This window comes from Gallinula chloropus (assembly GCF_964237585.1).
Source record: "Gallinula chloropus genome assembly, chromosome: 2".
Taxonomy (NCBI): domain Eukaryota; kingdom Metazoa; phylum Chordata; class Aves; order Gruiformes; family Rallidae; genus Gallinula; species Gallinula chloropus.
The window spans coordinates 132247040-132270981 of NC_140086.1; the positions used below are offsets into that span (position 1 = coordinate 132247040).

The 23942-nt window shown below is 40.3% G+C and overlaps 1 protein-coding gene across 1 annotated transcript in view; it reads right to left on the reverse strand.

Moving 5' to 3' along the window:
- The window catches only part of BZW2 (basic leucine zipper and W2 domains 2), a 57645-nt gene that overhangs the window by 20711 nt on the left and 12992 nt on the right, over nt 1–23942 (reverse strand). The window contains exons 2-5 of the mRNA XM_084280588.1: nt 13250–13314; nt 8028–8204; nt 6780–6883; nt 4081–4146 (exon numbers count right to left, since the gene is read on the reverse strand). Of these exons, the coding sequence (XP_084136714.1) occupies nt 4081–4146; nt 6780–6883; nt 8028–8204; nt 13250–13307 (405 nt within the window). The 5' untranslated portion in view covers nt 13308–13314. The remainder of the gene's footprint in view (nt 1–4080; nt 4147–6779; nt 6884–8027; nt 8205–13249; nt 13315–23942) is intronic.

A 23942-nucleotide genomic window follows, 5' to 3' on the forward strand; every position in this document is an offset into this window, starting at 1 on the left:
TTATTTGCTTCTTCAGCTTCCAGCACTATATTCAGCCACCTTCTGCTGTCCTGATGCCCTTTTTCCTTCTCCAAAGGAGCAATAGATGCAATCGAGGCAGAACAGCTCATTCTGATGGAAAAATCCCACCCAGTTTCCCAATTAAGGGTATTTCTTAATTACCAAAACCTACTCACATCCCAAGGGACAGAATATCAGACATGCCCCTATGCCTGCTTGTTACCATGGGCAGCGAGAACTCTTCTCCAAGACATCTAAGGAGTTTATCATTAACTGTCTATCTGTCTGAATGCAGTGATATTTTAAAAACCCAGATAACCAATGAAATAAATTGTTAAAGCTCATACAGTGCTTTATGAATAGCTCTGCTCTGTGTCAGTGAACAGAACTGAAAAACCCACATTCATATGGTAGTACTTACATAATAACATTGACTTTAAATTACAGCTTACACAGGGCTGAATGATTCAGCCAGAGACAAATCATTTGGGCTTTTTTTTTTTTAAGTGGGCTTCAGCCAAATGATTGCAACATGCAGCTTTAGCTTAAAAGAGAAAATACGAAACTGTAAAATCTCAAGTTGTAATTTTATTTCAACAAACTGTGACTCACAACCTAAAAATGTATGAAAATTTGGGCTGCGGATGAATGGAATTATTATTTCTAAATATATGGGTGAGAAACAAGTGGTGTGCTGTATTTCCAAACGCAGCAATTAACTGCTGTATATATAACAGCGCAGGTAAATGAACTCCAGGGCCACATTTAATGGGAAAACTGAGAACACACAGAATTTCAATATAAGCCTAGCCTAAAATGGAGGCCTGGGGATTTAAAGTTTTCCTTATATGAGCTTCATCAACAATGCCACACCTAAATGAGATCTGCACAAGAAAAAATTAGAATTAATTTTAAGTTAGTCTACTTAACTCTCTTCCCTTCTTTTCCCATATAAGCAACTGGTGAGGATTTTTATTAGAAAGTGGTCACACTGACTACTTTAATATGACAATGTTTTGACACACTTCTGAGCTGTAACCTCCATTAGGTTTTGTCAATAACAAGTAGAACATAGACAGCTACACCCATTCATGGCAGATTTGAGTCATGAAAGCAACAACAGCCTTAGTTAAATCCAACTGCAGAGCCAGAGTTATGCAGTCTAAGGTAGAGAAGGATTCTAAGAGAAGAATATCCAAATATTTATCAACTCTGTTTCTGAGAAGTTTGAATGTGTTCAAATATTTCAGAAGATCTGAAATGATGTATCTATGAAGCTCTCAGTCTCATTCTGTTCCCTTTCCTTTGAAACATACTTCTTGCAAGCCTGTTGTAATGAATCTGAGTTACGGTGTTCGAGTAGTGCCCCACTGTAGTATGTTCTGAGAAGGAATCTATCCTTCCTCTGCTTAAAGTACTGCTGCTGCTACTAGCATAATATTTGTTTTACAGCTCCAGTAAACTTATACAAGTCATTTTCTGTTGTTCTGTATATTAGCCAATACTTTCAAGCAATTGTGAAATGGATGAATTTAGGGGGAGACTATGTGCTAGGAAGAATCAAAATCTTTAATAAACCCACTTAAAAGCCATGAAAAAAGAACAAAATGTTTAGTTCAAAGCAGTCATTTCAGATTTTTATTGCCGATTACTTTAAGAGCTCTTCTTTCACCATCACTATTACAAACCTCAGCAGGGAAGTCACAAAATGTCCAAGTCATTTCAGAATAGTACCAAACCACCCACAGAAACTTCTCCAAGCTGATGCTTCCCTGCTGTGAGCCAAGCACTGGCATTACTGCTTTTGTTACCAATACAGGCTGATTCCAGGCATAAAATGCGCAGTTCTGGCTCACAATTTTCTACCTCTATCATTGCTATAAGAACTCCCACCTATTTAAGTGGGAGTTCAGAATGCCTAATAAGCACAAGATCAGACCTAATGTGCTGTTCCATACTATTTTTGTCTTTAAAGAAGTCATCTTTTAGGCACAAATCCTGGGCATAAAGGACATGTGTAAGTAAAGACACGATTCAACACTAAAAAAAAAATAAATCCAAGAACAAGAAGCGCTTCCGCTCTCCTCTTGTGATCTGGAAACCTTAACAGTGAAACTTCAGGAATTTTATCTACACTGGGAGTGTGGTGTCTTTTTATATCTTCATTATCTGAAGCGGACTGTTGCTTTAGCATCTGTCATATCTATAGACAGCACTGAACAGTCAGCAACAGAGAAGGCAGCTAACCTAAGAGAGACTCGCTGACTGATTCCCGCCTTTCATTTAGCTGACTTAAAGTGTCTCTGTTCACTTCCCATTTGATCTCAGAATGTTAGCCTTCTCTTATTTCATAATTCCCAGCCTGATTTAGGGCTCTCTCATGAGGAAAACAGGAACAGAGGACCTCATACCATCTCTCAGTACTTCACACGTCCTCACATGTCTCAGTAATACTTACCAGGGTTAAGACCAAAAAAACACTTATTTGTACTTTATCCTATTTTTTGTAGTAAAAAGCTATACAGAATGCTACTTAAACTTACAAACATTCTACATATACAAAATATACATATACATTTGTGTATGTATATTCTACATATACAAAAAGCATGTACATAAAACTGAGATTTGCAGTCTGCAAGGTGAATAAGCCCACTCTGATCCCATGCTGCCATGGCTAGCATGCTTCCAATGGCTTTAAACGAGTAGCATGACTCCAGTCACCCTGTTCCTTAAGTGACTGCTTTCTTTGAAGCTACTGCAGAGTTAATCTTTGCATCAGAGGCACTTGTACCTCAACTGAAGAGTCAACATTATTATACATTAACCATAGCCTTATCCTGTCACTGAGCATGCAAGGTGAATTCTTAGAAACTTAGAGGACTCAAAACCAAGCAAGCTGCAGAAGAGAGAGGAGGCGGTGTGAATTGACACGGCATTTGCTTAATATGCTGAGCACTCTCTGAAACTTGAATGCTGTGAGTCAGCGCTTCTCATGTCAGTGATTATAGTAATTAACAGCAAGAACACTAGATTTGTGTAGGGACAGAGGTAAATTTAGGTCTTTAGAAGGATGTACTGAGCAATCAGCACCAGTTAATAGGCATGCTGGCCACCAAGTCCAAAAATAATTTCCTATATGAGCAAGAATGTATAAATCAGAGCCAAATATACTCAGAGGTGGTGGTGAGGCATCATGCTCCAGACTATCCTCACTTGAACTTTGCAGCAATCTTTCTAATGTTTAAATAATATGGAAACACACTTTTAACAAACATGGCATTTTAGTCACAGGACAGGTTTTGCCATTATCAGCATGCCAGTTAATTTACAGCACAGCAGTGTGTGTTATGTGTTCAGGGTATTAGAAAAAGATATTTACATCTGTTACTAGGAACTAAAAATAGACAAAATAAATCTGTGGGGTTTTGTTTTGTTGGCTTTTTTGTTTGGGTTGGTGCTTTGATTTTGGGTTTTTTTCTTTCCAAAGTTTCTACTCCTATTTCCCTGTATCCTTAGAAGTCAGTATCACAAAACAAAACCATATCCACAAATACCCACTACAGTCTTAACAGGCAAATCCTGAGCACTCTGCCAGTGGTTGTGACTTTTTCTTCCACCTATCTATGACCTTGAACACAAAAACTTCTGCTGAGGACTCATTCCACAATGCAGGAGCAGTTTAATTTTCATACATCACATGACATTCTGCAAAGCAGATCTGCATTTATTCTATGGAAGAAAAAAAAATAATCAGAGAGTGCTGTTCTACATTAGGATAGCAACATCTCCCTGTCATTATGAGCTATACTCCCCAGAGCACACTGAAGTTCTGAACAGAAAAGCCTGGGATAAGAAGGTGAGTTTGGTCAAAGGAAATACTAATTCAGAATTACTCTATATCAAGTGCTGCCAGCAGAGCTAAATTTGCTCACTACAGTTGCCACCTGTAGATTCCATCCTCTTTTCCAGCAGAGCTAAATAAAATACATAACAGCACAGCATTTATACATATACAATTATATTAGACATAGGGTAAAAAAATAGTAATGCTTAAGAGGAGACTGCCACCAACATTACCTTTTTGATTTCATCTTCAAATGCTTTCTCCAGATATTTGTATCTCCTGATAAGTTTATTGAAGACCTAAAGAAACAGAGGTTAACAAAAAAAGGCAAAGGGAAACATGATTACCACTGCTGAAGGCATGAAGAATATAGTTGATTAAGCTATAAGACAAAACATTTTTTCCTTTTTTTAGTATCCCCACAGCAGGAAAGAAAAAGCAGGAAGTACTGCTGCCTTCTCCAACTCTAATACTCACTCCACTGCATGGTTTTCCCTTAGATATTGTTTCCAGGAAATAAGCAGCCAGCAGAATGATACTTCTGCAGTTATATGCTGTGTTGTCTGTCTCATGGCAGATCATGGAACATCCTTCTCTATCAGTGTGCTCATGAGTGAAAAAATACAAGTTTTGCTATTCTTGCTTTATAGAGCAAGGGATGAGATGTTACGGCAGTTTGGTTTCTTTTTTGTACTTCTCAAAACGTGTTCCTACTCTGCTTTTCACCCTGTCTGTAGATGAAAAGCAGGGGAAGGGAGGAGGGGAAGGAGGTTACGTTCTTCCCCTTCCCTGGCAAAGCAGCTTTCTGGGGAAGCTGTCAGGTGCAAGCAGATGGGAGCAAGGCACTCAGGTAGCACTGCTGGGCATCTCCAATAGGTGCAGGATCTTGGTCAAACCCATTAACATGAATGCTTATAAAAGCACACTACTGCAAGGGAAAGAGGAAGAACATTTGAGAAAGCTTTCTGACCAAGTGTGTTCTACAAAACAACTGATTTTCAATTTTCATCACTTTTTTCCCATCATACGACCACAGATGATGAAAGCAGAAGCAGCACAGGTGCAGAGTGCACTCAAATGGAAGAAGGGAACAGTAAAAAATTGAGCAAACAAAGCACTGCTCTCACTACTGCACAAAGGGCACAAAAGAGATCACTGAAAGTCACAGGTAAAAAGGTTTACGTGGAGAATAAATGACATCATTGTCAGGTTGGATGGGTGTGTGTCTGTGTGTGAGAGAGAGAAATTAAATTTAGAAAGTATCAATCAGCTTTTCAGAGAATGTAAAATATATCCAAACATCCCAAATGGCAGGATTTTGGCACAGAACAAACAAAAACCAAGTTGTGGCCACACACCAAATTCTAATAAAATAAGGCTTAAAATAAGGTATAAAATGAAAGCATCAGCTAGCATCTTGTTCGTATTTTTGTAAGTCCCTGTAAATGACAGAAATATAAGCAAAAAATCTGCTAAGTTATTGACAGCAGCTTTAGTCTTTTTTCTTAAAGACTTTTCACTCTTTGAATTGTGTCCATAACTAAGCCCACAAAAAACCCCAAACAAACAAACAAACCACTCTACTGGTTCATTTGGGACTCAGAGTAAGAAATCATTTAGAAGACAAGGAAGATCTAAACACTGTTTTAGCCTAACTCCACTTCTCCATAACACAGTAAAAGCTCTATTTCCCATTATGCACAAAACCCCCCCAGTGAGGTCTATAGAAGAATATATTCCTTCAGGCATTAACTACAAAATGTTGACAATTCCACTGCTTCAAATCCTGAAATCTTCCTCTCCATTTTCCAAAATGCAACCTTTTATTTTAAAGTACTTGGTACTGCCAAGTTTTATTATCAAACCATTAAAGTTGAAGACGACAGATTCAATGCTTTCACCAGTAACAAGCTTTCCCGAAGCAGAATACACCAGTTTTAAGAGATGATAAAACTGAAGCACACAAGATAGATTTAGACTCCCTTTCCAGAAATAAGTATATTTCACTTCCTCACATTATCAAACATGCTTTTTTTTTAAAGGAGCTTTCTGCTATTTAGCAAACATTTCTTACCAAGGCAGACTCTTATCCCAGCATCCATTAAATCAACCGTGCACCATTTCAGCAACTTACCACTCTCAACACCTTAGCAGGGGCAGTGATGCCTCCAATTACTCTCTCCAGTAATATTAACTACTTATTTAAATAGTTAAATATGTTACTTAAGTAACAATAGACTTTTGAAACGTGGGAGTTCCAACAGTATTGTGTTTTTACACAACCCTACTAGCATCCAGAATTGCATGCTGGCTTTGAACTTTCCATAGAGTTCTTATTTTCATACAATTATTATCTTCCATTAAGGAGTTATGCAACATTAGCTTCTCTTTGATAACATTTTAGGGTTTCATTGCTTTTTTGTGCTAATTTCACATAGGCCTATTTGTGCAAGCCTTGTTCCTGCAAGAAGAAATCATGTTTCACTTACGAAGGAGGAATGAAAGCTCCCAGAATATATGCCCAATTCCTAACAAGTTATACAACTAAAGGCTGGAGGCGTGAGCTGTGTATTTTTTGTCATTCATATACTTCATGTGTTTCTAAAAATATATTCATACAAATCGTTCAGGCTGCATACAGAAAAGGTCAACAAAAATAATAAGGATGGTGTCTAAATATACCGAACCAACAGCAGACTCAAATAAGTAAGACTGCTGTCTGTAAAAGAAAGAGTTGCTAGCTGCAACCAGATCATTTTAGACATTCTATTTTCTTACCTAAACCTTAAAGGTTAGGGCAGATTACTGGTTAACTGGATTTTTCAGTTACCCTCCAACTAGCCTACTGTAGCCTAGATAGTCTACAGATGTTCCACTGTAATCCTTTTTGATATATAAAAGGAAAACAGTAATCAACCATGCTTTTACTGACCTGAGCATAATTTCGGATGGCATCATGATCTTCATCTGCAAAAAATACACAGTGGTTGGTCATCTTGGTCTTGTCATTGTCATCTATGCGTGTGCCTCCAGGAGCTAACAGAAAGCAGAAAAAAAAGGAAAAAAAAAGGAAGAAACGATTTCTCACTTTAGAAAACATTCTGTAAATTTTAATAAGCTTCCTATGCTTGTCATTAGTATCACTGAGACACAAAGCAAGGGTAAGACCTAGCAAGGGAGAGGGGGGAACAGAGAGAGATGGAGCTTTGCAAGGCTGTGGTGGCATGGAGAGAAGGGACAGCTGGCTGATAGGCTGCACCTTACATCACACAGACCTCACAAGACTGACAGTCAGGTGACAGGAAGGAATCTCAGCTGTTTCTGAGAACACAGAGTGGTAAGTATGGGTTGGAGCATAACTCCATATTTTAACTACTATTTTAAACACCACAATAATGTAACTCCTTTCCAAAGAGAAAAGTATTAGCGCTCTGTTACTAATTTGAGGACTTGGAACATCCTCCTAACCTCTCTAATGCTTACCAGGCCCATGTAAACATTCAAAGCAGTGCTGCAGAAGTTTTCTCCTGGCTTATTTCATTGAGATCTTTATTCCTACATATTTCCACTGGCTTTTGTCTCCTGCATTACGTCAAACCTTACAAAAACCTCCTTCTTACATGCCAAAGAACAAGAAGCAGGAATCAAACCAATGTGACCAGTAAAGAGAGCCAACTTAGCCAAAACACAAAAGGTGAAAGGCATGTTTTTGCCCAAGCTGCCACTGATACATGGGAGAAATGCCCCATGAGCATCCACAAAGAACTCCTTATTATCCTTTTAGCTAGGCTTTGCTGCAACATCTACAAAGCAACCTTTGCAACAGCTAATAACCCCGAGTGCTCAATTACACTTTTTCATGCTAATAAATTCCTGTTTCCCCCAGTTAGTATCTCTCATTTTTTTTTGCTGTTGCATTTATATACTGTTTCACCTCAGACTGAAGCCTTCCCAGAGCAGCATCTATTTTTTTATGGCATTTGCAGAACACTTCACCAATTAAATTCCCTAGGTATTTACTGTGCTACAAACAATAAACAGTGCTATGAGATGGAATAAGTATCTAGTTAAGTGAAACTGTAACACAGTTTATAATTTCCACTCTGTAGAGGAAGACAAGCATCTAAAAAGAAGCAAGGCTGATCATCAAAAACTCTGCCTCAGGTACACTGCTGGTTACCTAGCATGCTGCCAGCAACCAAAATATCAAAGAGCGTGTCGGCATAGCGGCGATAGTCAAGCCGCGAGCCTGTTGCATCCAGAAACTTGGCTATAGCCTCCAGGTCACTCCCAGCTTCATTGAGGCCTTGGACAATTGTATCCCTGAAGACTGTGGGTTCAAATTTCTCCTTTTCATCTGGAACAGAGATAAAGGAGAAGGAAAAGGAGAGAGTGTCAGTTTTAAAACCTTCTGTTAAAATCCCATGTCAGCCAGCAATTGAAATGACTATGGCACCTAAAGATATTCTTCCCAACCTGGCCAATACAAAAACTGATCGTTAGGCTTTTAATGCCTGATAGAAATTTTGCAGTGTTTACCCTCCCTTCCCCCTTGTCCTCATCCCCCCAACACCAAAACACATACCAACATACAGGAAATAAATAAAAGGAAGGAAAAACAATGGTTAAAACTGTTTTCAAATGTCATACTCTTACTTTTCTTGTTGAAGATATTATTGAATATGTGCATCATTAAGCATTGCTAAATCTCATAGCAGAACAAAGGGAATGTCAGTCACGGATACCTAATTTCACTGTAGGAACACTCCACCTTTACTTCTTGTTTTTCTTTAAATAACTATGGTCACATATCGAAAATGTTTTTAAAAAGACAACTTGTCAGGAAAAGAGAAGATCAAGGTGTTCATAAAAATAGTTTTTTGCATAAACATTTAGGACCAGGCAACACAGTGTAACCAAGAACTCATCTTTCAAATTCACAGACCTAAGCAGCAGTAGGAATACAGAAATGCAGGGCTCACATTGCATTTTCTACAGCTGTTTCTGGTTGAAGTCCATTAAGTTAGCCTGACCCCCAGACAGCATTAGCCACAACAGATGTAACTTCAGCCTCCAGATAAATCCAGGTGGATTTACCCATCCCTCCTGCTGCTTTTTCTTGCAGGCTGTTGACAGCTTACCACAGACACTTGAAGCTTCTTAACAAAACAAGCCCTGGCTTTATATAAGGACACATATGAAATGCTTGTTCCCATCAAAATAATTCTGAAATTCAGAACCAGAACTGTGAGTTGTTTGTTCTGTAACACTCAACCCAAAAATAGCTTGTTACCACCTGCTGACATAAATGTTGATACAAGTTCTTAAAAAACTGCACATACTCTACCCAGGACGCAAGTCCAGAGATGTGTAGTTACTGAGGCGAATGAGAATTGGTAGGACTCCTGTCTAAATGTGTGATAAACCAGTCTGAAATGTGCCAGCTGCAACTCTCCCAGCCTTTTTGAGAGAAGAGACTCTGGATGTTGCACATCCTCTGGCTGCAAGTTTCCTTTCCCTTCGACTCAGGGAAACATACTTTTTATCCCAAGTACAAATCAAAAACAACCTCCAAAAGACCTTGTTTTCTCATAATGTTTCTTCCCCCAATCTTTTTCCTCCTGCCACAATAGCCTTAAGACAAACTACTCTTTTACACACAATGCCTACTTTTATCAGCTTTATTATTTTTAATACAGAAACCTTTCTTTCTCCTCTCATTCCCCTGCACATACCTGGGGTGCACTCATTCTACCATCCTCAGGCCATCATTTGCCCATAGTCCCCCTCTTCCAATGCCTGTCCTTACCTCAAATCAATCACATCTGGAAAGCATAAGCGATCCCTCCTCCCACTCAGTGTCCCAGCCCACAGGGAATCTCAGTGAACTGGTCAGCTGGTCTTTCCGAGCCTCCTGGCAGCATGCAGCTAACAGCAGCTCCACAGCTGTCTGGTCAAGCCCTCAGAAGCACTGGAAAACTGATCCAGTGCTTATTTTCCAGAAACTCCCTGCTACACTTAGCTTTTTGGTGGCTTGTTGACCCTATTGCCTATCTCCAAATGACTTGCTGGCCCATCCTCTGAAGCTGTGGATTATTCCATGTCATGAATACCCACATACACACACAGGAAGCCCCCTGTTCCCAACCTCAGCTGGTCCCAAAGTGATGCACACATAGTGCCATCCTAGCTTCTCCCCTATCACACTTAACCAATAAACTATGCAGAAACCCTCACCCTTGCATGGAAATTACTTCTTCCTAGGCTTTTACTTCACCTCAGAGATATTCAGGTTTTTGGTTGTGTTCCCTCAACTTGCAGCTGTGGTGAGAGTGTGCTGTTTAAGGAATCACCTCACATTTCTGCAGCACATGCTCTCTACCAGAGAGTGTCGAGGGGAAACTGCAGTACATGTTTTTGCTCTGGGAAATGCCTCCAGAGAAGCATACCACTGGAATCTTACCTGAGGTATCAAACCCTTTACCAAAAACTCTGTTGCAGCACTCTTCTAACTAAATACTAAGACAAACCAAAACAAGCAACAAACTTGCCCACAAATAAGCCTGGTACTGAAGTGTAAGTATTTCAGTATGTGCACATCAGGCAGTTTTATCTGAACACCAGAAACACAGTTCCATCCATAAACAAGTTTGGGTTGCCAAATAAGTACGCATTATTTGCAGGAGTAAAAAAAATAAGTGCTTGAGGACTCATTAACCAATAATAAGACAGAGGTCTGTCTTAAGAGATGACTTAAAAAAAATCCAATTTTACTTTTTCAACTATATCTTGTCTAAAAATTTAAGATGTTCCCATCTAAACTGAAAAGTGTTATGCGGTCGGTATCATGGGTATACAGTGCTTCATACAAACACAAACACCATGATTAATATTTCCTAGCTATTTTAAACAGATTCTTCCCCTGCCCCAGAAGTCCTCTGCTCATCTGGAGTACCCTACAATCTTCTTGTCTGTCACAATCTAAAAATTTACACAGGAAGAGGAGGTAAACTCATTGCATGAAAAAGGCTTTTTAATTTTATTGAAACATTTTCCTACCAAGCTAATGTACTGAAGAGGAATATGCTGATGTAGTACAACAGGGTGAATAAGAAGCCATCATCAAGAAGTGGTGACAGTATGTTGAGCTGTCAAGTGCATAATTACTAAACAAGCACAGTTTCAATCACGGGCTAGCGGAGGCAGGTGTAGCTTGCAGATATGATGCATACAATATCCAACGCTGCAGTGCTATACCCAGCTTTTCATTTTCATCATGTTCCCGGATCCTTATTTCCTTTCTTTTGCTTCTAAGGAAGTCACGAAGTACATTTATACACCCCTCCTTCAAAATTAACCTTAACTCTGCAACAGAAGGTCCACAGCCGTATTTCTGCAGAAAAACAATCAGCTGCCCAGTTTGGGCCCTCTTCTGATTTCATGTTAATGCAAGCATATTAATAATCACTTCCACTAGATAAATTTTCTTCCTGAAAGTAACATGCATCATGTTGCTTGGCTTCTTTTTAAGCTGCCATTTACCTTTTTGCACAAGTTTTTAAGCAGACATTAGCTATATGTTATCTATACCATGGGAACAAACTTGGGTCTCAGGTATTGCCTGCCAGCGTAGTTTAAACAATATGCCCTGTTTGCACCTGTCAAGGCTTCAGGAAGCTTTTTGTCCTGTAGGCATTTGTCAACTGTCTGCTGCAGCATTTGTGAAATCTGCTGCTCCTGTTTCCTCCTTTTCCATTTCAGAAGAGACAAAGACACCAACTTGCACACGTGCAAGTACAGCAGAGTCAACGTTCTCCACATCCCACATCTCTGCACCATAAGCACAAATCCTGGCCAGATGCCAACTACTGCTGACCCTCACCCAAAATGCCCACTCAACAGAAAAATATTTTCTTTGCCCAAACTGCTAAAAACTTGATATGGAACTGTGAGATGCCTCCTCCCATTGGAAGTTCTTCCTTTTACATCATTTTTCTTCCCTCAAAATCTTTTCAAAGCTATTTTAACACCTGCCACTATACGTGCTGGAGGCAAGGTTTATACCTTTTATTAGGTCAACTAATAAAACTAATAACTACCCCACCTGAGTGAAATTAAATGACTCCCTGATACACTGAAAGTCAGGATATAGAAAACCTAGTTGTATCTTCTAGTCAAAGTCCAAGACATGGCAGTCTCTGACACTGCTACATACACAGAAGGGAATAAACATGCTAGGAAGCCATTTCTCTTCCTCAAGCCCTCTGGCTGTAGAAAGGCAATGGGCATCTCCTGTATTTCTAAGCAGGATCCTCCAATATATTAAGGAAACCAGAATCCCACCATTTTCAAAGAATGAATTTTATGCTTTAAGCACATAAAGAAGTGTTTGCATGTTAAGATTCCTGTATTAAAGCCATTTAATATCCCAAACCCCATGTGAATAATCTCTCAAAACACCCCCCACCCTATCTTCTGCTGCCCTCCACAAGTCTTTTCCTTCTTCCACATAGTCAACAAGTATCTAGTCCAATTCCTGCAACAGAAATTCAAGAAACTGGCATAGAATTACAAATAACAAGTTCTTTATTTATTCTAATTATTACTTGCATTAAATAAGATCCAAAAACTCAATCCTTATTAGGACCCATTATGCCAGATACATTGCAAAACATGGACTGGAAAGAAAGTCTCTGAGGAAGAGAACATTTTCTAAGACAATTTTAGCAAATAACATACATACCATTACTGAATAATACACTGGATCAGTCTAGCAGTGTGTGTATCTGAAGGTTTTTACTGGTTGTTCTGAGATACTTCTTTTGGGATTGTTAATTCCTACAACATCTGCCGTTACAAAAAGCAAGGCCAACAAGATGATTTGACCATCTCATGGAGAAGGAAGGTGAGAGCGTTCCTTTCTACATGTGAAAGTTTCACTTATGGAAATGACATTGATTTGAGTCAAAGAAATAAAAACAAAAATCAAAACCAAAAGACCAGATAATTTTCTTTGTTGCAGCCTCTAATTAAAAGCTCGTATTTTGCTTCTTTCGTTGAAAGGGACACTTCAGGAAACACCTGAAACAAGCATCTCAAGTTTTCTTCCTTGTATGTAAATATACTATAAACTCAGCTAGAATCTATTTTTTAATTGAGGCTTCTACAAGACTTAATAGAAAACATACCCAAATTTTACAGAAAGTGCTAAGATGTATAGAGAAAACAATAAAATTCATTGAGCTTTGTTAAAAATAACATCTGCATTCTTAACATGGCTGAAGAGAAGGGAAGGAAAAAAAAACTTTAACACATTGAACTTTCAGTTATTCCACCTGCACTGTTTCTAGTCATTTTAACCAAGAGGAAACTAAAGTAAAAAAAAAAAGTAACATAACCTACCCCTCTTCCTAGTTTTGAACCGCTGGCCTGTTAGCACCGGCTTCTGATTCTTATTCATAAAATTTCTGGAGAAGAAAAAAAAAGAGGTTTATTTTTACTTTGGCATTTACAGACAACAGTTTAACCTAAAGGCAAAATAAAACATTCAGTGTAGTAAACATGCAAACGTTCTTGAGGTATAGTCAAAGAATAGTTGCAGAATCACATAATTCACATTAGCTTAAAGATGAAGAACCCTATGATCCAAGAGTAACTTTGATGAAATGTGCTTCTCTAAAACCCCAGCTCTTAGCATCCCTGTAAATAACCCTGAAAGTCCAAACCCAAGCAGGAAGGCAACAGACTCCTTGCCCTTACTGCAGAGGTAGGGGTACAGCAGCTCACAGGGGTGCTCAGGGACACAGCACCCACAAGGACACAGGACCAGGAACCATCCTGGTGGGGCTGAGGATGACAGCAGAGGTCTCTGCCTCTGGCACGTTCACTGGCAGACGGACTCCCAGGGCTACACACCATCCTGCTGAAGACATGACTGCAGTCTAACCACAAAGACTATGTCTTAACCATCAAATCCCACCCAAATGTTTCTTCCAAGCATCACTATCTCTTAGCAACTTTTATTTCCTAAAAACATGTAGTTGGTGTAAAAATAAAAAAGATAACCAAATCTCTCCCCCTATCAATTTTGTGTATAAACACACAGTTAAGGACCTACATGACACATCATATAAAAACAACAGTAAAAAATATCAGGCTTATATTACTTCAGACCTTAATGGAAAATCTCAACATGCAACATTAAAAAATTTGGGATTGTATGTTAATGCCAGTTTAGCTAAAGAAAACAAAACTATTTTTCAGCTGGGCATAGAATTAGTCCCACAAGATGCAGCTTGCACAATGAGCAGCTCAAATGACATCTGACTGCAAACAGCAGCGAATACAAGGAAGCTCTGTAGCACATGGCAATCATCATGGGTCATCCCCCTGTTCTGCCAACAGCAAGCACCAGCACTGAGACTTACAGACCACCTATTTCCCACTCTGCAGGCCATTAGGTCACTGTTAATGTACAGTTTGCTCATCGGGAATTAAGCCTTACCATGCAACATGCTTTGTCCTTTGGGCATGTTCTTCTAACAACTTTAGTTTCAATTAAAAATATTATTTGTATTTCTTCACTGGGGACTCTGCAAATCTGGTTTAAAAGTACACACCTTTGACAACACTTCTGCCTACCATGAGCAAAGAGAAACTCAAGCTCCATGGCTAGAAAGACACCAGTCACAAATTACTATCCCAGTCAATGCTCTCCCCACCCTGAAAGTTCACTTGACAACTGCGTTAGCAATGCTCCAGAGCTATACAGTATGTTCCCGTTGACCACAGTAACTCTTCTAGTTGCAGCATCACGAGCTGGCTGTTTCTGCAGCATTTCAGATGTTTAACTTGGCAAGCCACTGCTTTCTGGGCTAGGTCTGCTATTTATCCGCAGTCAAAAACTGCCTGCATGCACTGGAAACAGCCAGCGCAGTTCGGAGTCAAGGCTGGTTTTGCTTCCTGCAAGTCACAAAAAAAAAAATACAAGGATGCAACAAGCACTTAAACTGAGAGCTTCACATTCATCGCTGAGATTTAAAGCTAGGGTTTTAGCAGACCAAGGAGGATTTCAAAACAACTGTAACACTAAATAGCCTTCTGGAAAAAATGATTTGCCCAACTGCAAATAGAGTTAAAAATGGCAAACTGTATCACAAGATCTTTTAAAGAGCTGCAGGACATAAGCCTCCCTTCACAGCACAGCTCGAAAGTCTCCTTCCCCCACTTAACTGCCTCAGTGGCAGAACAGGAGGTGTTTTGCACATAAATTACGTGGATAATCTAGTGGTCAGCAGGGATCAGCAACAACCAGGCCTCTGCCCAGCCACCGGCCAGACCTGACGTATTTATCTGGTTTGTCTTTCTGACCTTCAGCTTTTCATAAGAGACTGATCTATAAAATATAACATTCACTCAAGTATTTCTGATTGTTCTTATGCTTGGCCCTGATACCTTCCCCCTTCTTCTGGGTATGAAAACTGTTCACTTCAACAGACTGAAGGAGGAGCCTGTGAGGTTTGAAAGGAAATTATCAAGTGAGCTACGCAGCAGGTAAGAATGAATCCTCTTGTCAGATCTCTTCCAGAGCACAAACATGTCCTCAGGCTGGGATCAATCCTGCCCACTTCCTTAATGAATTCCTTGGGGGAAAAGAAATGAATGACACCTGACACAACCCAGACATACCAGTACAGTTTCCCAGTTGCTATTAAAGATATAAATGCTACATTTCCAGCATTAGATTTCTCCTTTCCTTTGACACAGTGCCATTTCGCACTGCAAAAAGAACTGCTCCTACCTGAAGCTTGACTATAGGATTTTAAAACTGTTCCCATATAAATTATGCCTTTTAGGACAGCCAGGAACAAGATTTAAAAAAAACCAACAAACCCAAAACCAAACAACAGTTTAAGTAAGACTCTCAAATACTTAATTGCTAGGAACACTGATCTTTCTCCTTCTATATTTAGCTTTAAATGCACTGCGCCCTAATCTGCTGGAGCAAGGGTCAGGCTTTGTAAGGTGCTCCCTCTCAAGTGCAGGCCCAGGGAGAGGACAAGGCGCTTTCATCAAGAAACAGCAGCACAAGCCTGAGCAAAACCAACCCAGTGATCTATATACATCATCAGCCCAGGATGTCTCTACACTACAACAGAGTACTGTGTGGGAGATTTTAAAGTGCTGATGACACCACAATAGGCACATGGATTACAGTTTAAGATTTATAAAAGAACATGAAATGCAGAAACTTTTTGGCTTTTTTAAAATCAAGAACTCGCTGACAATAGCACGGAAGTGATGGCTGAAGGCTGTAAATTCAGGGTGGCAACACATAAACTTGCACAGCACGTTTGATTGCATTGCAGTGCAGCCTGCCTCTCAGGTGGCAAGTAGCTATAAAGCCTTGAAATCATAAAAGGCCTTGAACTATTACATATATTTTCCTTTTCGAGAGGTACAGGACCTGGGTTGGTCAAAGCCAAAGGCAAATTTTGAAATGCCAGCTTGAGAAATCATAATGGTTTCGGATGAGTAAAGATCTTACAGATGAATATGTGTAGAAAGGAAAGTGCCTCAAAAAGAAAACCCAAACCACCAGTAAAACTTTTATCTTTTATAGCCCAACATCCTCCAGGATTCTTATGAACTGCAAGCAGGAAAGAGAGCAAGAGATTTAGAAATGATAGCTCCTTAGCACAGTCCTTTCACAGACTTCACTCTTCTACAGAAGACAGGAGCAGCTCAGCTTTTCTTTTGATTCTCCCTTTAGGATCCAGAACACCTCTTGTAGAAAACTCATGTGTTAAAATTCCATACCCAAGTGCTTTTTACTTTCTAGCAGTTAAGTCAGTCTGACTCAAGATGTCAGACAGCCATACAGAACCAGGCACCACATGCCACAACAGGCTCATTTTCCAGAAAAAACTCAAAGTGTCTAAGCTGGCTGATAACTAACTTGCAGCTACAAAATTCACTGGAAAAATAAAAACATGCATGACAAAACAGTTCCCCAAATTCCACTCCCACTCTTGCTAACAAGCTTCTATGAAAGATTCATAGTTCTAAATTACGTAAGTCGAATTGGTACATTCTCCTAAAACTAGCTGAACTTGTGGACTTCAGACTTCTCAACTGCTGCTTCTCATTTACATGCTAAAGATCCTAAACAATGAAAATAAAACTGAAGTACATCTACAGTTGTAGTTATCTGGACATATCTGATATAGCAGGATATCGACCAAGTCTTGTCACACAGCTAATAAAAAGTGTAACAGAATTAATAAAAACAGTGTTAATTAATAAGATTAATTTAATTAATTTGTAAAACTAGCAACAGATGAAGTAAAAGTTACTTCAGAGCTTCAGCAAGATTGAACTTGTTAAGCAACTTAGAAAAATGCAGTCTTTTATCCATACCACAGGGAAAGTCTTATGATGATTAACTCCTAAATTACTGAAAGTCTTACTGAAGTTCCTGCCAAGCTAAAATACTGGAAACATTTGATCTTGGAAACATATAGGTCAAATTGAAAAAAAAAACCCAAACAAAATAAAACCTGAAAACCTTTCTCCAAACCAAAACTATTTTTCTAAGCATAATTTTACATTTCTTTTAACTGAAATCTCAGAATCTTCTGAGATTCTTCAAAAATTAACATGCTCATGATGAATTCAAGAACAGTTCCTTCACAGCAGTGAAACTTTACTGCCCTAGTTACAGAGAGAGGGAAATCAATGCCAGACAACACCAAAAAAAGAACAACCATTTAATAAAACGCCCTACGAAAATACAATGACTCAGGGCGCTAACAGCAGCGATGGAGCCCATGGGGGGGGAGGCAGTGACCATTTGGGTAGCCAGCTGGTGGGCTTCAGCAGCACTGCTCTAGGGAATGCTGATGCTATTGCAGGGACTCATGCTCACTGCGTATTTGATTGACAGGGTGCTGAAGAAAGCTGCCAGAACACCACCAACACAGCACCACCAGCTTTCACAGGAACGGATGCTTGGCAGGAATTATTTCCATCTCCTTCCCTTGCTCAGACATCATGCAAGACAGGAGCACTTATCACAAAGTCAAATAAAATCAAAGCATAGACAGGGAGAGTTTGTATGAAGGAAAAACCCCAACCCACATGTCAAGGTCGATCTTTTTTGCCCTTAAGAAGTGAAATATCCAGAACATTTGACCTACAGAAAAGCTGGAGAGCAACTGTTTGTAAGGGCATGTAGTAACAGGACAAATGGCGATGGGCGTAAGCTGAAGGAGCAGAGATTTAGATTTGATATTAAGAAGTTCTTCTTTACTGAGGGCGGTGAGGCCTTGGCACAGGTTGCCCAGAGAAGCTGTGGCTGCCCGCTCCCTGACAGTGTTCAAGGCCAAGCTGGATGGGGCTTTGGGTAACCTGGTCTAGTGGAGCGTGTCCCAGCCCACAACAGGGGGGATGGAGGTCACTTCCAACCCAAACCTTTCTGTGATTCTATGATTCAAAGGCTTTATTGGTTCTTATTTGTCCCACAATCTTACTAGGCATTTTCATCCTCTCACTGTTACAGTTTCAGGCTTAGGATTAAAACCTAGCAAGGCTTCCTCTTCTTTCAGCAACAAGCTAAGGAGTTATGTTAAAAGCAAATTACTGAACTCAAGCAGCATGGAGGAAGAGCTGCCCTTGCACTTCTGCTGGAAAGGAAACATGTCAACACACAGCTAGCAGCTGTCTCTGCTCCCCAGTAAGGCACCAGACAGATAGATTATGAGCTAACAAAATCTGTAGGTGTAAAACTCCTAAATGGTTACCAGTACAGAGGAACAGAGCGATGTAGGGCGATGACAGGACAGAGCAGATGCAATGGAGCTGCTGCTTCTTGCCAAATCCTCATCAGACTTCCCAATTTCCACCCAGACACCAAGACCCTGCAGGGACTCTCACAGCTCCTCCTTTTCCTCAGGCACTTCCCAACAGCTGGCTGTGGTGAGAGGCAAGTGACCAGTGCACACACCGGTCCCGCAGCCTGCTCGGCTGCTGCGGCCTTCACCGCCACGACACCCGTGAGGCGTCTTCTGCTTTAACACGGAGCTCGCAGCCTGTAGGGCTGTGAAATCCACCTTGCCTGCCGCCATTCCCCAGGTTCGGTCAGCGTGAAAGGAAAGTGCTTCATTATTCCACATCCAAGGTGGTACAGTGCCTAAGCCTGCAATGCGGAGAGCGGGGGCCATGTTCCCTACCTCCTCCCAAAGCTCACTGTGACACCGCTGAAAAATAAGGAAATAAGAAATTCTATTTGCTGCTTTCCCAAGTGCTGAGGCCAGGCCCAGAGCCACACAACAAGAAGCCACCTCTCCTCTCTCCTTCATTGTATGTCTGGGGAGCCGGCAAGACCAAGCCTGCACACTGGGTGAGGCATGACAGGTTGACTTGGGCTATTTCATCAGCGTTTTCCAACTCTTGCCCCCTGTTGCTAAAACACAGTGACCTCTAACAGCCACCAGGGTACAAATCAGCAGGAAGGGCAGCACCAGCAGCCGGAAGGTTTATCTCACTATTCTGCCCACAGAGGCCAGCAGCAGAGTGACAATGTCCATCATGAAACCTTTATCCCAAAGGTCCCACTCATTAAAAACAGTAAAGCCAGAGCCAGGCTCGTGCCATATTAAAATGCCATCACTGCTTTTATTGCACAAACAACGTCAATGGCAACACACAGGGACTAAACAGTCACATAAGGAAGCATAGTGTAAATACAACTGACCTTGTGTTTTAATGTTTACATGAAAAAAGGACACTGCTAACATGTGTTTATTGCTGAAAAATACATCTTCTGTTATGGACTAATTTTGCCTATGACATTACAGTACATAAAGCAACTAGATACCGACCTTTGATTTTCATACTTGGAAGGATGCCCTAGTCAGCAGTGGCTATCAAGTGTAGTATCTTAAGATAGTGTTATGGCAGGTTTTTGACATGCAAAGAATGCCCTGTCTTTCCCAAAAGAGCCTCCCAGAAGCTCTTAAAGCACCTAATTATTTTTTCCTTTATTAAAAAAAAAAAATAAAATCACAGGACAGTGGTGTTTTTTTTTTAAAGAGTAAGTGTCCATGACAATAAAAGCACTTGTCGTTTACTAGTATGCCTACTGGAAGAGAAAACAAAGAGATGCAACAAGTTGAATTGGTTTCAATCTGCAGCATTTAAACAACTACCAAAACAGAATTAAACTTGCCACACTCCAACCAAGAACTGTGCATGCAACCTGTGAGTAGTTTTCCAGCTGGGAAATTAGTAATCCCATACAAAAATGAGAAGACAAACTCACCAAAGTTTGCACCACAAATTTCACCACCTAACTGCTCAAGTAGGATGCACGGGAAGAGGTTTCTTGAAAGAGAGTCAAAAGCCCCAATGCCACCAATTAATGTACGATCACATGCTGCACTACAGATCCAGCTTGCTGCATGTATTTCTGGACAGTGGGTATTTCTGAGGTCACTGACCAAGAGTTTCTACAGAAGTGGGTCAGCTGAATAACATGGTAAAAACAAGACAGAAACCTCCCACGACCAAAGCACTCCAGATGCACTTCACAGAGTCAAGAGAACCGTAAACTGAACCACTGAGGCAATGGACTTCTGTGCCTTGTAATCAGCAACCATATGAAATAGGCATGAGTCAGGGCACAGTCAGAGAGAAAGAAAAAAGAGAAAAAAAATCTTAAAAATTGACAGGTAAAAACGCAGGTCAAGAAAATTAAATCATACACTTGGGTTGACACATACAAAAAGGTTGTGTTTTGGTAGCAAGGTTTCTTTCAGCAGCTAAGAGCAGGAATTAGATATAATTCTTCAAGGACAACATATTCGCAGGAGCTTTTCTCAGACTGCTGAGTGCTCTCTTCAGCTGCTATGCTCCTAACTGAAGTACCCTGAAATAATGGATATGATGTATTGCTACACATCAGTTCATACCCAATTAACATTCATTTTAAGGTGATGGCCAGTCATCCAACTGCAAGCTTTGCATGCCTTGCCAGCATGAAAACCTCTTAGAAAGAGAAGGGGACAAAAAGGATTGGCAGAGATCAGGGTCAGGTGAACTTAGAAAACAAGCAGAAGATGGTACTCTAATTAAAGTTTTTTTCCTTATGCAAGACACCACTTTCAATGGACTGTGTATTTTGAATTTGCGGGGGTGCAGTAGATGTGCTGTTTATCCTTACAAATACAACCAATCTCAGCAATCACTGTGAGAGATGATGTTGCTAAAGGAAAAATGGTGCAGTTGATATTCTGGAAAAAAAAAAAAAGTTATAAAGGTACTGCGACAATTTAGCTCATTCCTTGATTAATGTTTGGCAGAGAGTTGGATTAGCCACTGTTCACAGCACACTTGGAAGAAATCATTAATGGAGTTACGTTGTAGGGCCTCCCTGAACCTGGTCTCCAATAAAAAAAATATAAATCTATTTGGAAGAAAATTGTTAAAAAAACCCAAAACCTGAGAAGCTTCATTCCTAGTAAAGAAGACTGTCAGAAACAACACAACACAGGAGTGAAGTAATGAAGGCCTTGCTAGCTCAAAGCTCTGAGCAGCAGCAAAAGCACAGGAGATCAGCAGTGTCTCCAGGTGATCTGGAGACATCTGAAAGACCGCAGCATTTGAAAAACCATAAATTGTCTTCAAATTTACAAGAGCTAAGCTTAAAAATAAAAAATAAATCCTGTACTCTCCAGAAGCAATGCCTCCCAGTTGCTAACACTTTATTATTTCATGAACTGAACACAGTAATCGGAGGAGGGATGTATTAATAGCCAGCACCTCTTTCAGCCTTGCAAGCAGTAAAGGCCTTGGCTTTAACAAAACCACTGTGGTAAGCAGTTAAGCAAGCTTTAACTTAGAACTCCCTCATTATTTTTTCAAAGCATGTGTAAGAGAAAGGAGTTCACCAAGTTAACACTTGGCTTTTTACCTGCAGGACAGTCAATCAGCTTCCAGATACCTGAATTCTGGTATTTCTGTCTAAAAAGAGATGGCACAAAGAGCCCTCAGTGGAAATGCAAAGCGCTTTGCACCATGTCAGCTATTCCAAACACAGCAGCTAACACTGATTATGCTGTTAGCAGCATTCACTTGGACAGGGACAGAGTCCGTAAGGGACTCGTACCACCCTGCGTCCCACAAGCAGTCCGGTGCTCCCTGCAGCTGCTTCCTCCTCAGAGCCAGTTGAGTGTTTTGACAGAACACACAGCAGTTTTGGCAAACAACTTCTTGGAGTGGGGGATGAAAGTTGTCAACGGTCAGCCAGTTTCAACATGCAAACAGTTATTTCCAAGGCAGCGATGGATACAAACCCTCTCAGACCAACCTGAGATAATTCCATGGCAGAACATACTGATTCATATCTACAAGTTGGCCATTACAAACAACAAAACAAAATGAGAACTCACACGATAGTTTATGTCACAGGGTGCCTACACAATCAACTACTAACCTGGGTGAGTCAGAAAAGTAGCTATTACCAACTGAACATGCAGAGAGGGGGCAGGCACTTGCTATCCTACCCACAGCTCAGCAGCTCACATACCCACATTCTCAGTCTGACTTGAGGAAGCAATTTCTTCACCTCTGTGAGGAAACCTGAGAGCTTGTAGATGAATTAATGGAAGAAGAGTCTATCAAGGGCTGTTAAACACATCATACAACCTTCTAAGCTGAAAATTGGTTAAGTATGACGAGAGCATGAAAGGAAGAGAAATGTAACACTTCATCTATCTGCATTTTTATATCACCACATCTTTTTTTGTTTACATCTACCTAACTCTACAGGCATTTTCAGAGAGCAGACTCTGGACTAAAGGCCAGTTTTTCCCAGTAACTCAAGCTTTGGTTGTAGGTCAGATAACTTGTAGGCAGAATGTAACCCATGTAGCTCCTTCTCACCCTGTACTTCAAGAAACGCTGCCTCTCAAATCTACCAACATGCAGAACAAGCATTACTCACCCGTGACAGCATATTCCACTTGGGAGGACTACAACAGCACTGAGCCAGGAAGCAACTCAGCAGGGACAGGTGAGAAGGAAAGGTCAACATAATCCCTAGATCAGCATGTTTATCACTAACTTTGTTGGAGGACTTTAGATTGCTTCTTTTGAGACTGGGGATAACATTCAAACTAGTTGTCTTCAGTTATGAAAACAAAAAGCTTTAAGCCAGTCTGTACAGAATATTGTGAATCAACCCACCTATTTCTTCCCAGCATTGTGATGGGGAGCATACTGTAGAGACTGGTAATAGGAATCACACTGGTATTGTGATTGAACTGTGCATTGCAATCACTTTCTTATGTGTAATTTACATTTGTATTGTGTTTTCAGTATATTTGTATCATTAAGCTAGATCAGAAATCCCATGTAAATCAACTACCTTCACATAAGTGAACGAAGCATTAAACATCACGCTTTCCACGTGTGGAATACCTGAAAGAAGTTGAGGACTCTGATGATATCCACACATCACAACAAACCAGGAGATCAGTCTTGGTTTGGTAACTAAAAATCTCAACTATTAAACACTCATTTATCACAGAATCAGGTTGGAAAAGACCCTCAAGATCATCCAGTCCAACCATTCCCAACCTATGCTAAACCATAACCCTGAGTACCTGATCTACCCTTTTCTAAACACATCCAGGGACAGTAGTTCAACCACCTCCCTGGGCAGCCTGTTCCAGGCCCTGATAACTCCTTCAGTGAAAAATGTTTTTCTAACACCTAATCTGAACCTGAAACATCTAATTTGAACCTGACAAAGTTTCCTCTATTTTGATACACCACGCACAATGTCATGGAATTGGTCAAAACATCACAATCATCTTTCAATTTCAGCAGTTCAGCTTGCCTTAATCTTCTTCCGTGCTGCATCTGGGCATAAATTGCATTAAATGCAACACTTCCCTGAAAATATCAATGCAAAAATAAAGAATATGTATTTGTTGGCAACCCAGACTCAGAAGACTCTTAAGTCCATCAAACTAACCCAAAGAATAGTCTATCTATAATCACAGCACCACAAGCAATGGCTATTGTGAATCCT